The sequence below is a fragment of the Lactuca saligna genome, chromosome 9, assembly GCF_052625555.1.
Source record: "Lactuca saligna cultivar CGN05327 chromosome 9, ASM5262555v1, whole genome shotgun sequence".
NCBI lineage: Eukaryota > Viridiplantae > Streptophyta > Magnoliopsida > Asterales > Asteraceae > Lactuca > Lactuca saligna.
Genome location: NC_136425.1, coordinates 163,343,754 through 163,361,491, shown reverse-complemented (window position 1 = coordinate 163,361,491; position 17,738 = coordinate 163,343,754). Strand labels below are relative to the sequence as shown.

The window sequence follows — 17,738 nt, the reverse complement described above, 5'->3', positions numbered from 1 at the left end:
TTTCCGGAAAACGGTCCATTTTTCCGCAACTAAACGCACCCTAAGGTTTTTCCCTGCTAGCAATTAATTGCAGATGTATGTATCTTCCTATTCTAATAAAAAAAACATTTTTAATCTTCTTTTGACATATCTTATCCTATTAGGTCTCCTAATTAATATATATTTTATTCATCTTTTGTTATATATCACTATATTAGGCCTTCTAATTAATGCAAACCATTTGTCAACCTATTAATTTTTCATTTTCAAATTTCAAATTTTAAATTTCTCATTCTGATTACATTAAATTAATAACATTAGAATAAAATTAAAATAAAATTAATACAAATTATACGTGATATAATATTTCACATATTTATTTAAATTAACGATTATAATTTTATATAACTAAAAAAAATATTTTAATTAATAATTTATTTAAAATAACTGATTGATAATTTTTGAGTTCATACTATGAAAGTTGAATTAATTTTGTAAACGTGGTTCTCATAGGTTATAAAACTAGTTTCAATATAAATGAAACATCTTAATGGATGTTGATGTTTAAACCTAAAAGTAGGAATGATTAAATTGATAAAACCTAGAAATATTGTATTTTAAATAAATTAAAACTTATTTAATGGTTATGTTGTTTTGTATTGTAGGGAGTATAGCTATTCAAAGTAGGAACTTTAAAAAATTCAAGTTGAATTAAGGTGCAGGTAGCTAACAAGGTATTAGCAAGGAAGGCAATTAGAGAAGGTAATGGTTATTGAAGGCTTAAAGAAATAGAGTAAGGACATAATAAAATAAAATAGTGGTGTATTTCAAAACCATTCAACTAAGACAACGGGTGTGTTCGGCACGGAGCGTTTGAGAGCGTCTAGCTTCTAGCGTTTGACAAAACACTCCGTTTTGAACAGAAAGTCTCGTTCTGCACTACAAGCTTCTAGCGTTTAGTTTAAACAAACGCTCCAAATCCAAATTCTACTTCATGTAGAGTTTAACAAAACGCTAAAAGCTAGAAGCTACCTACTACCCGCTACAAGCCACCAGCTACCAGCTAATTTTGCCGAACACGCCGAACATATATGCTAGTGTCTTTGGTAATAAAAGATACCAACATCAGATATTTTCTAAAAAATTGGGATTGGGGTCATTAATTATATCCCCTAGATCTTCAGATGTAATCCTTAAAAGAATTAATTTTACCATTCAAAAAGACTTAACAGGACAGTTTGTTGCCCGTTTGCTATCTCACTCATTGTACGATGACAATTAAGAAGCAAAATATATTTTCATTAACTATTGATAAAAGTCTAGATAATTCGTTTTACATTAAAAAAAATATATATCTTTAAATCACGTAAATTATTAATTTTCATGGGCTTTTTGTTGACAACATCAGCTTCTTCAGTTTTACCTTTTAAATGTTTGTTTCTATTAATTTTAAGTGATTTTTCACATCTTAGATTATGAACCGGTAAATATAGAGATAGCTACCATCAACATTGTGGGATCACTTATCAAAGAAGGAAATAGAATTTTGGTTTATAGGTACACAAGACTCATGTTCTCCTCGATTTTGGTTAATTAATTTAAGGTTTAAAACGCAAGTAATAGCAATGTCATTTAAATTACAAATTTAGCAATTTTTGCTCTTGTAATTGGGTAAATTTTGTAAAATCTACCAAATTACACCAATTTTTGCTGACTATGGTAAATTACAGAAATACCCTCATTCAATATGCTTTCTTTGTTTCTTGTATTTATTTATTTATTATTTTTTTTTGTGTGTGTGTGTTTTTTTTTTGGCAGGGATTGCTTGAAAAGGAAGGACAATCGAATTTATTTAGAGGTTTATTAATTGGTTCTGTTCCTTTTTGTACAAATAGATCCCCTCTCTTTGTAGAGAGGTAACCTTCTATTTTTTGTAGTCTACATATTTGACGACTTCTATTTTATATTTTTGAGGTTATTGGTATGAAAGTATAATGCAAGTATGGGAATAAGATTCTCTTTATTTTGTGTGGTTGTTTTCTTGCCGGCTTTTTTCAAATTTTTTTGACTTATATATGATATGTTGCAACTTGCAAACGCCAAAGTGATAATTATGTATGATTTGTTCTTGATTCTTACAAAATATTGAAGTTGGTTTTCCTATAGTTATAGTGTTAAGATGCTTGCCAATTTGGTGTATTGGAACCACAAAGATTGTATCTCCATTTTAAGCTCTAGAAGTAAGTGGGATCCAATAGTTTATGCCTTGTTATGCATCATTTAAATATGAAATAACCCAACCTACCTCCACGTTAACCGATAACAAAATCCAAATGAATCTAAACTCATGCTACCATTTCCCAAGTTGTAAGAAAAAATAACACAGAGTTAAAATAGAACTTTCATGAAAAGTCAATATCTTTTTTACAATTTGTCATTTATTTATTTAAAAAGTTAGTGGACTTGTTTAATCGACACTATAGTTAATTGCTAGTAGTGTAGAATTAGAAGTTGTAACTTCTATTTGTATAGAAGTGTTTCTATAAAACAAAGTTTTTAGTTTTTAAATATATAAAATTAAATAAAAACAAAGCTAAAAAAATCCAAAAATCTATTTAAAACTAAAATCTCTCAAAAAAAAATAATAATAAATAAATAAAAAGCAACTTCGTACCAAATCGCCTAATTTGTCTTTTATGTGTTTACCCTACCCACACAATAAGGCAAAGTGCAAATTTCTAGAAACAAATGGGCTAAAAGGGCCAAATTTGACAAAAGAAAGTACAAAATTTGGGGTGTCAATACTCAATAGTAGAAAAACAGAGAACATAATCGATTAAATTAACCGTTTCTTTCTGCGAATGACACGTCCGATTTCTCGACATTGCCGACTCGGCAAGTGTAGCAGGAAGAAGATCTGTACTAGGGCACCACATCTTTATTAAACAAATCGAAAGGAGCAGTTAAACCAGTCAATAAATCCACTTCAATATCACTACTTCCTCACTTTCTTCAATAACAATTCTTCATATCGAATGACAACAACCCACATTCTAAATTGTATCCCTTTTTCGAACTTCGATCCTTAGATGCATTACGCATCAATAATGAGCTAATTTCGCAATCCTCCGTCTCTATGTTTGTGTTCCTGTTAATTATTCTTGCATCGTGATTCGTGATTCGTGAATCGTGATCCAATCCTCTCTTAATGAATTGGGTTTTACGGAAGATTGCGGATCTTAATGAAAGGGGTTTGCTTTGAATCTTCATTTTATTGATTGGGAAAAAAGAGATGGGTGGAAAACAGGGTTCGATCATTCATCATGTGGGCATTGTGTTGTTTCTAATTTGGTTGCTTTCTTCGTTGGATTACTTTCACCCACTGGTTTACTTCCTTTCGTTCATCTATCTCTACCTTGTAAGCTGTTAAATTTGTGTAATTTGTATGTGTGTTTGAACTCTGAACTTATTCATTTTGAATCGCTTCAATTTTTTTTATTCATTTTTTAAGGTTCATGATCGTTATGCAATGAGATTGAGAAAAAAGATACAGTTTGAGGAGCGAAAGCAAGCAAATCAAAAGAGGGTAATTCACTTGAACAGTTGAACTTCACTACTACTTTTGAATTTTAGCATAAAGTGATGATTTTTTTTTTTATAGGTACTTTCGGATTCTGAATCTGTAAGGTGGTTGAATCATAGTATTGAAAGGATATGGCCAATATGTATGGAAGAGATAGTCTCACAAAAAATTCTACTACCTATCGTACCTTGGTTCTTACAGAAATACAAACCATGGACTGTTGTATGAATACGTTTTCCTTTACCCTTTTGAATTTTCTTTATTTTAAATTAAAATTTTTGTAAGTAAACTGTGTAATGTAGAAAGAAGCTGTGGTTCAGAATATATACCTTGGAAGATCTCCTCCTATGTTTACAGATATGAGAGTTTGTCGTCAATCTACTGGTGATGATCATTTGGTAATTATCCATTGGATTCTAGTGTTAAAAATGTTTTTATTTTTGGTGGATTTTGAATTTTTGTAAAAAATTTGTTTTAAGGTTCTTGAGTTGGGGATGAATTTTCGGACAGCTGAAGACATGAATGCGATACTTGCTGTGAAACTGACGAAAAGATTAGGGTTTGGCATGTGGACAAAAATGCATTTGACAGGAATGCATATTGAAGGGAAGGTGAGTCCCTATTCATCTACATGAAGATGTACAATTGTACATACTTAATATTTATGTAATTTTTTCCATGTTAGGAAAATGGCCTCAAAGATTCCCAACAACAAAAAGTAATAGAAAAATAATAATACAAGAATACACGTGGAAAACTCAAAAACCAAAGAGAAACCACAGGTCTCCACAGAGAATTTTTTTTTTTTTTCACTATATAACACTTTTCGAAAATCACATAGATTAATCTCTCAAGCGAACCCTTAATGACACACACATAGTGACATAGTCTCAAAAATAAATAACTCAAAAATCGGAGAAAAACCATGGGTCTCTAGAGAAAGATTTTTTTTTTTCACAATATAACACTTTTTGAAAATTACATAGATTAATCTCTCAAGCCGACCCTTAACGACACACACATAGTGACATAGTCTCGAAAATAAATATCAAATCTATTCTACACTCTAGAAACAAGAGAAGAAAGAAAAAAAGTAATCAAATACTTCGAAGTGTATTTTGATTGGACATATAGAAACCAAAGCCTTGGACTTCTTTTATAAACATATTTGTCACTATTGATATGTTTTTCATGCAACTTTTTCCAATTCATTATATTATTTAAGGTGTTACTTGGGGTGAAATTTCTTCCAAATTGGCCTTTTATCGGACGTTTGAGGGTGTGTTTTGTTGAACCACCGTACTTTCAATTGACCGTGAAACCAATTTTCGCTCATGGGCTCGATGTTACCGAACTACCTGGGATTGCCGGATGGCTGGCAAGTATCTTCATTGATTTTCAAATCTTTATTTTTTTTTTTATTTTTTTTTATTTTTTATAAATCTATGTTTAATAAATATTCTTTTACTTGATTAGGACAAGCTTCTCACGCTTGCATTCGAGGAGACACTAGTTGAGGTAGTAGATTTCGTTAGAATTCATTATTATCTTACAAAAATAAATTTAAAATGTTAAAATACAAAAAATCAAATGTTTTCCGTTTTTCGTAGCCTAATATGTTGGTGGTGGATCTTGAAAAATTCGTTTCACCAAAAGCAGGTAAACTACATGACCTTGGTTTTGTGTTGAATCCATTAATTATCTTAGTATATACTTTAAATTTAATCTACTCTCAATTGTAACATATCATTATGTGTAGAACCTTGGTTTTGTATTGATGCCAAAGAGCCAGTTGCTTACACCTTAGTGGAGATTATTGAAGCATCGGGGATGAAAGCATCAGACATGAATGGTAAGTTTCCCTTAAAAAAAATGAACAATTTCTTGTGTTAACAAATAAAATAAACGCTTTTTCAGGTTTGGCTGATCCTTATGTAAAGGGACAACTTGGTGCTTATAGATTTAGAACAAAAACACAAAAGAAAACATTATCCCCAAAATGGCAAGAGGAGTTCAAAATCCCCATTACAACATGGGAATCGCCTAATATTTTAATGATTGAAGTCCGTGATAAAGATCACTTCATTGATGACGTTCTTGGGTTCGTTTTTTTGTTATCTTTTTCACTAGATATCTAACTATAAAAACTAATCAGTTAACGATTTTGTTTCAGGGATTGTTGTATAAAAATCAATGATCTTAGAGATGGAGATAAACACGACATGTGGTTACCTCTTCAAAACATCAAAACAGGAAGATTACATATCACAATAAAAGTCATTGAAGTCGAAAAAAAGTCGACTTCACCACCATGTGAAGTGGATGCATTATTCGACGAGTTAAAAAAAGATTCTTCCATAGCTAACACCAGGAAAGGAGCCGCCTCCGGCGACCACCCGCCGGAGAAACCACCGCCAATGGCCGACGACTTTGAACCCATCGATGTTGAAGGTCAGCGACAGACTGGCATATGGGTTCATCATCCAGGGTCGGAAGTACCTCAAATTTGGGAACCGAGAAAAGGGAAGAACAGGGTCAAACCTGGGTCAAACTTAGATGACATCAGCTTCTCGGATGACAGCTTGGAAGGGAATAAAGTAAACACAAGAAACCGAGTCAAAAGAGGGTTGACTAAAATTGGGTCGGTTTTGAACAGAACCCTAAAAACAGAGGGTGAAAAAAGTAGAAGCTTTAAGAAAAGGGAAAATTATGAAAATTGGGAGTCGCAATCTCCATCTCCGCGACAAAATGTTAGGGCGGTGAATGAGAATGGGGTGACGGTAAATTTAGTCATGGAGGAAAATATGTTATCCTCTGACGGAGACAACAAATCGGACAAAATTTGTCCAGAGAGTCCTAAAAGGAAAGTGAAAGATGTGGCGAAAAGTATTTTGAAACATGCGGGAGATTCGGCTAAAAGTATGAAGCATGTGCTTTCTGGTAAGGGGGCTAAAATGAGAAGAAATGCGGAATTGGCGGTGGAATCAGACTCTTCGTTTGAGGATTCCGTTCCGTCGCCTAATTGTGAAATTGAAGGACAAACAAGTCCACAAGTTGGTGTGATTGATTCCGTGGAGGGTGTTGAGACAAGTCTGGAATCGGAAAACGGTTCCCAAGGAGATGATGTTGAAAGGCGAAGAATGGATTCGCTTGTAGTTTGATAATGAGTTATAATTAGTTTGTTGTTGTACTTTTTTCTTGGATGTATGTAAATGGAAATGTTTCGTGATGGTGCTTTTGATCTCAATTTTTAAGCCATTTCCAACATATTACATTATTTTTTGCACCAGAAACGTGTAAATTTTCTTGAATACCTAAAGCAGTTGTACCGTTTAAACAAAAAAAAAATATTGAAATTATATTCTATTTTTTGGATTGTCTAAAAAGACATCCTATTTTACCATATAGACATCCTGTGTGTCTTTTTTTAAAATATTTTGATTGGTTTGAAATTGCATTATTTTTCAAAAAAAATTGATTATAAATAGTTAATTATAAATTGATTTTTTATAATGGGATCAATGCAATATCTAAAGAGTGTCTTATTAGTATCACTTTTTTTTTAAACTTATATAGATATAGATTCTACATAATACTTTTAGTTTTTTTTTTGTTTTGTTTTTTACAAGTTTAACTTGTGTCTATCTTATCGCTAAGAATTCTATAAGTCATAGAGAATTATAATTTTGGTCAATGTGTATAGCATAGCTGGTTTTTTTAATTTTGATCCCAAAATTTTTTATTGCAGTTTTGATCTTTGTTTGATGTTCTTGTGACCAATTTGTTCTTTGTTCCAAATAAAATAATTTTTTTTTTTTTTTTGTCACTATTTGGTGCCAAAACTATCCATTTTACTTGCAACATGAAACCAAAAATGCAAGATAAATCTTTTTGAATTAGTTATCATATTAATATAACAAATCTTTTTAAAAATAAAAAAGTTAACACCAAATTTGCTGTTTTACATATAAAAACCAAAAGTGCATAACATCATATGAGAAAATACAAATTGAGTGTTAAAAAATCAAAATCATGTTAGTTTTGAGCATTTTTTGTCCATCAAATTTGGTATAAACAATGAGATTTGGTGTTGGGTTGGAGATACCTAAGGATCTTTTGAATTATATATCAAAAAAATAATTTCTTAATTGCTTCTAGTTTCGAAGTATACACTGAAGGATATGCTTCCACATTGACAATTTTGGTAAATACCCATTTTCTATCATATGTTTTAAAACCAAATCAATATCTTCAACATTCTTTTCTTCACAAAGGCCATGGATGATCAATTTATATGAATCAAAACTTGGAACCATTTTCATGGATGACATCTTTTTTGCTAAATTCATAGCCTTGATGTACTCTTTGCTATCGATCAATGCATACAAAACCTCTTGATATGTGCTTGGAATGGGTTCACATCCTTTTAGCAACATCTTCTCAAAAACCTCAATACTTTCTTCGATTCGATTGTTCTTCCTTAAACCTGAAATCAGTATGTTTATGGAGATTGTATCAGGCTCCACACCTTCTGTTTCCATCTTGTGTAACAATGAAAAAGCTTCCTCAACACGACCAAGTTTACACAATCCATGCATCAAAGTTGAAAAGGTTCTCACATTAGGCTTACAATTTTGTTTAGGAAATTCATCGAACACTTGGAGTGCAGCATTTATGTCCCCGTTTTTACACAAGCCTTTCATCATGATGTTCAAACAACAAGCATCGATTTCAACACATAATTTCCCAGCACCCATGTAAACCTCATGGATTACGTCAAACTGCTTAGTGTTCACAAGCAAATTCAATACAAAATTAAACGTTTTGGGAGTTGGCCATGAACTGTAGTTTGGCATATCGAAAAGCGTTTCAATTGCTCGATTTATTCTACCAGCACGAAGCCCGTAAATCCTGATGACATTGTAGAAAAACCCATCGGAAAGTCTGCATCTTTTTTCGACCTTGATTCTCTTCATTACTTCTTCAATTCCATCGAAGTTCTTGGCTTCTGAAAGATTATTTACCACGGATGTGTACAGAGCTTCATTGGGATTATAATCTTTTCGCTTTGAGAGTTGATTAAGAACAGTGAGGGTCGAATTGGGATCTTTTAGGGTTTCGAAAATCTTGATGACTTCAGTTGGGCTTAACCAGTCTTTATGATTGTGTAATTCGAGGGGATCGAGTTTTATCGAAGAATTGAGTGAAGCAGTTGAATGATACCACTTTAGATTGATTTTGGGAAGTTTGGTAACGATCGAACGAGAAATCATCTTATTATTCAGGTTTTGGTTCAAACAAAAGTGGAACCTGCCATAAACTGATAACTTCTTGCTCCTCGTATGAAATGTCTTAAACTACTTGTTTCGTACCTATATATATATGAAAAGAAGCAAAGTTATTAAAATCGGAAAGTTATTTAAATCGAATCCTGCCTACGATCGATTTTGGGTTTGTAAAATCGGGATTGTAAGATTGTCATTGGATCCTAAGATCTCACAAAATAAAATATAATTTTAATTTATAATTTTTAATCATGAAAAATATTTCAAACATTCAATTTTTCGGTCAAAAGTTATACAAGTGTTTATAGCTAAATCTACAAGCCATAGAATGAATTTAAGGCATGATTTGACTAAGTTATAGGAGTTTACGTCCTAAGAACCCATCCTTGGGGGGTTTACGACTTTAAGCTCCTATGGGAGTGGTTTTCATTAAGTTTAAGGCCTCTAAATCGTTTGTGGTTGCTTCTAGACTTTAATCCAAGGCTTAGAAGGTGTGTAAGTGGCAATTTAACACCTTAGAAGGAGTTGACTACCCATGAATGGGTGTTTACGGCCCAAGCATGTTCTTGGGCAGTAAACTCATGTTTACTCCTTAAATGATGAGTTCAAGGTGTTCTAAGTCCAATTTGGTAAGCCCCTAAGTCATATCTAAGCTCCAAATGAGGTTTGGAAGGGTTTTTGGGCTCCAAAACCCATTTTATATGTGTTCATGGCCGAAGAGTGTTCCAGGGCCGTGAACACATGTTTATGGTCCTAATCCATGATTTGAACACGAAAATGAAGGCTAAAGATGTTATACTAGGAGCTAGGATAGTTACCTTGATGATTTGGAGCCTTAGTTTGATGATTTTGGAATTGGAGTTTGGATTTGAGGAGAGACGTTAGAGAGAGAGTGAAAAAGCTTCAAATGAGGCTTAATCCACTTTATATATGGTTCCGGTTTGGGACATGGTGGAATTCTACCCGATACCAACGTTAAACGGGGTTTTTGGTCGCACCCGATTAAGTGGTCGTAATCCGGCGGGACCAATTCTAAAAATTTTCAATTTAATAATTTGGGTCGTTTACATGAGTTTCTAGGGAGTTTAGACACTCATGAGATTATAATAACCATATAAATTTAAATAACTTAGCCCAAAAACGAAATCGGAACGAATTGCTAAAGACGGGTTTTATAGGCGGAACGGGTTACGGCGATGGAACAACTTCGGGTTGTCACATTATCCCCCCGTTAGAGGGAATTTCGTCTCGAAATTCAAACTTTAGATACAATTTATGGATTCGGAAAGAAATACGGATACTTCTACTTTGTTGGATTCTTGTGCTCTCAAGTGAATTCGAGTCCTAGCGTGGCGTTCCAGCGAAGATTTATTGTTGGGATATGACTTTGTTTCGTATGTTAGTCTCTCGATCTATGATTTCGATTGGTTCTACCATGAGGTTCATACTTTCGTTGATTTCGGTCTCATCAAAGGGATTACTAGGGTTTCATCGGGTAGGTACTTCTTAAGGATAGAGACGTGGAATACCGAATGGATGCTGCTAAGTCCTGAGGGTAGTCGGAGTTTGTAGGCTACGGGATCAATCCTAATGAGGATTTCGAAAAGTTCTATGCACCTTGGGATACGCGTTTCAGAATGTAACGTGCCTTCTTTCTTATTGTTAACTATCTCGATGGTAAACGTTTCGGTTACTATTTGAGGACTATGTTTATGAAGATGTTCGAATGAATAGCTAACAATTTATCTTTCAGTACTAGAATTGAAAATGATTGCAAGCAGAAGGGTTGTCGAAGAGGAATATACATGTGGCAACGGTGGGATCGGCGGCTGCCAAACCTTGTCCTATAGCTAGGACTCTTCCAGTGTTGCCAGTTGTTGCTGCATTGGGGCAATTTCTCTTATAATGCCCGACTTTACTGCAACAATAGCAGGCCTGGCTGATACCTGCTCCGGAGGCTTGATTTGTTGGTATTCTGCAACTTCGCGCAAGGTGACCCTCTTGGCCATAATTTTTGCAAAATTTCACACGACAGGGACCGGGGATGTGGTGGTGGTAACTACATTGGTTACACCACGGGAAAATATCGGCATATCCGGTGATAGGTGCTTGGGTTAGGAAACCTACGACGGAAACAGTAGCAGGGGTAGTGGCAGCGTGGACTGCCACTATTTGTTGTTTCTTCGAGAACTCCTGTGAAGGCTGACTTTTCTCCTTTATCTCCCAATATTTTCTTTTCTCACTACTTCTCTCTGTCGGCTTAGGAGTGGTGGTTGCTTCCTCTATGTCCTCACTATGGTCGATCAAGATTTGCGCTAGGCATTTGGCGTTGTTGTATGTATCCGGCTTTGCAGCTAAAACATTCCCTTTGGTTGGATGGGTCAACCCCCATATGAACCTCTCAAACTTTTTGCTTTCCGGGGTAACCATCCCCGGACAAAGAAGCGCCAAGTCATCAAACCTCGAAGTGTAAGCGGCGATATCGGAACCTTTCATCTTCAGGTTCCAGAGTTCATGCTCCAGCTTCTGTATTTCGCTCTGAGGGCAGTACTCCGCGCGCAGAAGTTCCTTCATGACTTTCCAACCCATAGCATTGGCTACAGGTAGAGTTAGGGATTTGACTCGGCCATTCCACCAAGTCAGAGCTTTAACGGTGAACGTGCAGGCGACGAATTTCACCTTGTCGGATTCTGAACAAGCAAAGATCTCGAAGATAGATTCGATTTTCTCTAACCACCTAGTTAAGGCAATGGCACCTACTGTGCCATCGAAGACTATGGGTTTCGTGTTCATAAAGTCCTTATAGGAACACTCCTTCTAGTGTCCCTGGCTACCTTCCTGGTTTTGGGTTTGGGTACCACCCCCTGAACCACCGGGATTTATGTGAGATATGGCGGCTGTCACTGCGGCAGCAACAGTTGTCTGGAATACGACAGGATCAAATTGAGGAGGAGGTGGTGGCGGAGGAGGACTATTGTTGTTCTTTGAGTTGGGTCTCTTTCTTGGAGGCATCTTGATTTATAAAGATCAAGAAAGAGAGGATGGTAAGTCCTTTGAATTGAATCAAGAGATATGATACAATGGATATCTCATTATGACAGACATAGAATTCTATTAAGCGATAAAGTAGGAATGAATTATCAAAACAGATAAATTATCGCTAAAGGAATGATTGAGGAGCAACGCTGGGATGAGGATTTCTATAACGGATTTGGCTCGAGAAATACTCCCATAGTATTTCATATCTTGCTGCAACGACGGCCCATTGTTTGGGTATTGGGTAAGTTTTAGGCATGCCGCACACCATAGTCACTCCCAAGCACATGTTGGCCGTGTCTCGAATGAATATAGTTGGCCAGGCTATATTGATCCTAGACACGACTACATAACTGCCCAGGTTTAACCGCAGCATACAACACCCATTTACTTATGTTTCGTTCTACTTGTAGTTACGGATTACGACGGTTAGGCATACTTGTATACTTTTGAAAATACTCATATTTTGAGGTATACTTTTAGTTCAGAGCACTTAGGCCCCTTTAGTGTTTATAGTCTTATACCATGTAAGGTTTGGTATACTAGTTCACTATAAACAAGGGCTCTGATACCAATCTATCACACCCCGAAACCCAGGGCGGAAACATTTCGGGACAGAGGTGACTTCATCTTAAGTATCACAACCAATGTACGTAGTAAGCAAACAACCATTACATTACATATTATAATTTACATCTGTTCAAAAGTAAAGTGTTACAAATTTTATACATACGTATATATAAACGAAAGTTAAGACAAGTCTTCTGTACGCTCCGTCTTCTCCAAAAGATCGCGGGTACCTATCTAATATGGACCTGAGAATACAAGCAGTTTGAAAATCAGCATAAAGCTGGTGAGTTCATAAGAGGTTTGTTTTCTGAAAATGTACCAGTTTCCTTTGGTTTTCCGAAAAAGTTTGTTATCCAAGAGAATCCCATATTTTCTTATGTGTAAAGTTTAGTTAATTGTTTTGTTACACGATTCTGGTTACGTACAATTGTTATCCCAGGAAAAACCCTTATTTTCCTAAAAGTAAAGTTTAGTTATTGAATCCCAATGTAATGTTTGATTATCTATCATACTTGTTATATTATCTAGGTATTCTGATATCCTAGTTATGTTATACTTGAATGTACCTAGATGTGTGCCTTCGTATTCGTATTCCTATTCTTAATCATATTTATATTCGTATTTTATATTTGGATTCGTATTCATATTTATATGTGCATTCTTATTCGTATTCCTATTCGTATTCGCATTCTCATTCGCATTCGTATTCGTATTCCTATTGCTACTCCTATTCCTATTCCTATTCGTGTTCGTATTCGTATTCGCATTCGCATTCGAATTCATATTCGCATTCGTATTCGTATTCGTATTCGTATTCCTAATCCTATTCGTATTCGTATTCGTATTTGTATTCACATTCGCATTCGCATTCGTATTCGTATTCCTAATCCTATTCCTAATCCTATTCGTATTCATATTCGTATTCGTATTCGCATTCACATTCATATTTGTATCCTTAATCGTATTCGTGTTCGTATTCGTATTCGTATTCGTATTTGCATTATTACTTTAGTATTTGTTCTGTTCGTAGCTTTACTTTCATATTCATTATGTTCCTAGTTATACTTTCATATTCGTTCTGTTCCTAGTTGTACTTTCGTATTCGTTCTGTTTTTAGTTGTACTTTCGTATTCATTATGTTCCTAGTTATACTTTCGTGTTCATTCTGTTCCTAGTTGTATTTTCGTATTCGTATTCGTATTAGTTCTAATTGATGATTAGTATGAATTATTCGTAGATTATGAAATATAACATAGATTGTAAGACTTTATTAAGAAATCTATGATTAGTTTGAAAGCTAAGTCCGTAACTCGAACTATTTGATTAACACAGTTTTCGATATTAAAAACATACATAATATAAATATTTGAACTGAAATAATAAGTTTGAGTACAATATTTCCTTGTACTTTTGCTTGTATTCCCCCCTGAAAACATTTGAAAAACATTTGAAAAAGGGTATGGGTATGAACTCACCGGTAGAGAAGCGTGTCGGATTGGATGCTAAGTGTTGGTTCGGGGCTTGATAAGGCGTGAGGTTCCTATGTAATGTGAAATGATATACAAATGTATCTAATTAGACTATAAATCACTAATTAGATATGATTATACACCCCAAGACGCGAAAACACTTCAAATCAAGTGTTTGGAGTGACCCGGGTGACATCTACGGACGTATATGGCTTGGATAATGTGTTTACTCTTCAAGAGTAAACTCCTTATGGAGTTTTCGGCCCTAAGACCAACTCCACATGAGTTCACGGTCGTGAACTCATGGATGAGGGGTTTTATGGTGCTAAATGGTCAAATATCACTTGGGGAAAGTTGCTAGGATTTAATCTAAGGCATAGGAAGGAGTTAAACTCACATATTGACCATTTAATGGAGTTTACGGCAGTAAACTAGGAGTTTACGGCCGTAAACTCCCCCACACACTTTCCTTTGATGTTTTGGTGGTCCTAGGTCATTACAAGTGTTTATAGCTACATCTACAAGCCATAGAATGAATTTAAGGCACCATTTGACTAAGTTATAGGAGTTTACGGCCGAGGAACCCATCCTTGGGGGGTTTACAGCTGTAAGCTCCTATGGGAGTGGTTTTCATTAAGTTTAAGGCCTGTAACTCGTTTGTGGTTGCTTCTAGACTTTAATCCAAGGCTTAAGAGGTGTGTAAGTGGCAATTTAACGCATTAGAAGGAGTTTACTACCCATGAATGGGTGTTTACGGACCAAGCATGTTCTTGGGCAGTAAAATCATGTTTACACCTTAAATGATGAGTTCAAGGTGTTCTAAGTCTAGTTTAGTAAGCCCCGAAGTCATATCTAAGCTCCAAATGAGGTTTGGAAGGGTTTTTGGGCTCCAAAACCCATTTTATATGTGTTCACGGCCCAAGAGTGATCCAGGACGTAAACACATGTTTATGGTTCTATTCCATGATTTGAACACGAAAATGAAGGCTAAAGATTTTATACTAGGAGCTAGGATAGTTACCTTGATGATTTAGTGCCTTAGTTTGATGATTTTGGACTTGGAGTTTGCATTTGAGGAGAGAGGTTAGAGAGAGAGAGAGAGAGTGAAAAAGCTTCAAATGAGGCTTAATCCACTTTATATATGGTTCGGGTTTGGGACACGGTGGAATTCTACCCGATACCGACGTTAAACGGGGCTTTTGGTCGCACCCGATTAAGTGGTCGTAATCCGACGGGACCAATTCTACAAATTTTCAGTTCAATAATTTGGGTCGTTTACATGAGTTTCTAGGTAGTTTGGACACTCATGAGATTATAATAACCATATAAATTTAAATAACTTAGCCCAAAAATGAAATCGGAACGAATTGCTAAAGACGGGTTTTATGGGCGGAACGGGTTACGACGATGGAATAACTTCGGGTTGTCACAGGTTTGAAGGCTCAAAAACCCCTTTTATATGTGTTCACGGCCCAAGAGTTTTCCAGGGCCGTAAACACAAGTTTATGGTCCTAAATCATGATTTGAACACGAAAATGAAGGCTAAAGATGTTATAATAGGAGCTAGGATAGTTACCTTGGTAATTTGAAGCTTGAATTGAGTGATTTTGGATCAAGAAGTTGGATTTGAAGAGAGAGGTTAGAGAGAGAGTGAAAAGGCTTCAAATGAGGCGTAACAAACTCTAAATATGATTTGGATTTGAGACACGGTGGAATTCTACTCGATAATGACGTTAACCGAGGCTTTTGGTCGCACCCGATTAGATTGTCGTAACACGATATGGTCGAAACTATAATTTTTCTAATTACTAGTTTGAGATGTTTTCATATGTTTTTAAAGTGTTTTGATACTTACGTGGTCAAAATAAAAGTCTTAACTTAAATGACCTAATCCAAAAACGAAATCGGAACAATTCGCTTAAGATGAGTTTTACGGACGGAACGGGTTGCGGCGATGGAACAACTTCGGGTTGTCACATTATCCCCCCATTAGAGGGAATTTCATCTCGAAATTCAAAGATTAAGATACAATTTATGGAAAAGGGGTGCGGATATATTTTCTTCATCGAATCTTTTACGTTCCTAAGTGATTTCAAGTTTCCGCTCGACATTCCAACGAACCTTCACTATCGGGATGTGGCTTTGTTTCGTACGTTTGATTTCTCGGTCTATGATTTCAGTTTGTTCATCCAGGAAGTTTAGGTTTTCGTTGTTCTCGGTCACATCAGGATGGATTTCTATGGTTTTATTAGATAGGTATTAATTAAGAGTAGAAGCGCAAACTACAGGATGAACGTTGCTAAGTTCTGAAGGTACTCGGAGTTTGAAGGCTACGGGATCGATCCTAATGGGGATCTCAAAGGGTCTAATGTACCATGAGTTAAGTTTTCCGTGCTTTCCAAAGTGTATCATGTCTTTCCAGGGCGAGACCATTAACAGGGCACGATCTCCAGCCTGGAATTCCAGAGGTTTCCGTTGTATTTCAGCGTAATTCTTCTGTCGATCTAGTGAAGTTTTCAATCGTTCTCGGATCTGGATGGTCTTCTCGATGATTTCGCGGATGATTTCAGAACCAGTGTGGGTACTACCGGGGAATCGACTCTTGGCTAGCTGCGTGTCTCCTACCTTGGCCTAACACAAGGGAATCTGTACTTTTGACTGTAGAGAGTTCCAAATGGTATTGTACTCACTCGGGAAAACTGGGTAACTTGATGGTGAAATCCATGTTGGTTATTTACCATTCCCATTCGGGTATCTAGACTACTGGAATAGTCCCGAGGGTTTCTGACTAGCCTTCTCAGGTCTGAGCGAGTAAACGCAGACAGATAGTCATTGTCAATATCTTAGTCTTGCTATCTAAGCTTTCCTTTCGGCTAAGGGCGCCTTATGTTTATGTTTTTCTAATCGAAGATATGCTTTAGTCTCTTATGGTCAGTGAAATTCGCATACTTGGTTCCATTGAGATCATGTCTCTCATTCTTCAGTGCAGGGACTGCTGCTCCAAATTCCAAGTCGTGAGTTGTATAGTTAACTTTGTGTTCCTTTTGTATGTCTCAAAGAGTGAACGACAACTTTTCCTTCTTGCCTAAGCACATAATCTAAATTCTGATTGAACGTACTACAAAGGACAACGGAGTCCTCTGTTTCTTCTGGTAGGGACAGGTTAGGTGTGATGCATAAGTCTTACTTCAATGCTTGGAATGATGTATCTCACTTTTTACTCCAACAAAAGGGTACACCTTTCTGTGTTGGAGTGGTTAAGGATTTGATGATTTTGGAAGAAATTTCTGAATGGGTCTGCGATAACAGCCGGCGAAACCCAAGAATTGACAGGTTTTCTATGGGTGTCTTCGGTGCCGACCAATTCTCTATTGCTTCGACCTTAGGAGGATTCACGCGTATGTCTTCATCGCTCACTACATGACCAAGGGAAAAGGGTTTGACCAAAGGGTATCAATACGAACTCTTAATGATCATATCGAGTCCGGAATTCTGTCTTGGAAACATTATCCTCGTGAACTCGTAGCTGATGGTGTCCTGACCTAAGGTCTATCTTCGAGGAGTAGCTAGCTCCCTGAATTTTATCGAAGAAGTCATCTAATTAAGGAAAGAGGATATCGGTTTTGACGGTCAACTCATTAAGCCGATTGGATAACTCCTGCATTTCTACTGGAGCAAAACGGTACAGAGATTTGGTTACGAGGGTAGATCCAGGGATTAAGTTGATACGAGACTCGACATGACGTTCGGGAGGAATTCTCGGGAGCTCTTCGGGAAGATATCAGGAATATTACAGTTTTTGGGGACGCTCTAGAG

General features: G+C 36.0%; 2 protein-coding genes across 2 annotated transcripts; one reads left to right on the top strand and one right to left on the bottom strand.

The window, feature by feature from the left end:
* The first annotated feature begins 2,823 nt into the window (after positions 1-2,823).
* On the top strand, positions 2,824-6,829 carry LOC145018475 (C2 domain-containing protein At1g53590-like). Its single transcript, XM_078976353.1, has 11 exons — positions 2,824-3,397; positions 3,491-3,565; positions 3,641-3,784; positions 3,865-3,960; positions 4,042-4,173; positions 4,788-4,940; positions 5,039-5,080; positions 5,173-5,221; positions 5,322-5,414; positions 5,480-5,663; positions 5,736-6,829. Exons 1-11 carry the CDS (start codon positions 3,272-3,274, stop codon positions 6,721-6,723), a joined length of 2,082 nt encoding a protein of 693 aa, XP_078832479.1. The 5' UTR covers positions 2,824-3,271; the 3' UTR covers positions 6,724-6,829.
* Positions 6,830-7,557: 728 nt separating this feature from the next.
* Positions 7,558-8,897, bottom strand: LOC145015915 (Pentatricopeptide repeat (PPR) superfamily protein). Its single transcript, XM_078974387.1, has one exon. It carries the CDS (start codon positions 8,833-8,835, stop codon positions 7,717-7,719), a length of 1,119 nt encoding a protein of 372 aa, XP_078830513.1. The 5' UTR covers positions 8,836-8,897; the 3' UTR covers positions 7,558-7,716.
* Positions 8,898-17,738: the final 8,841 nt, after the last annotated feature.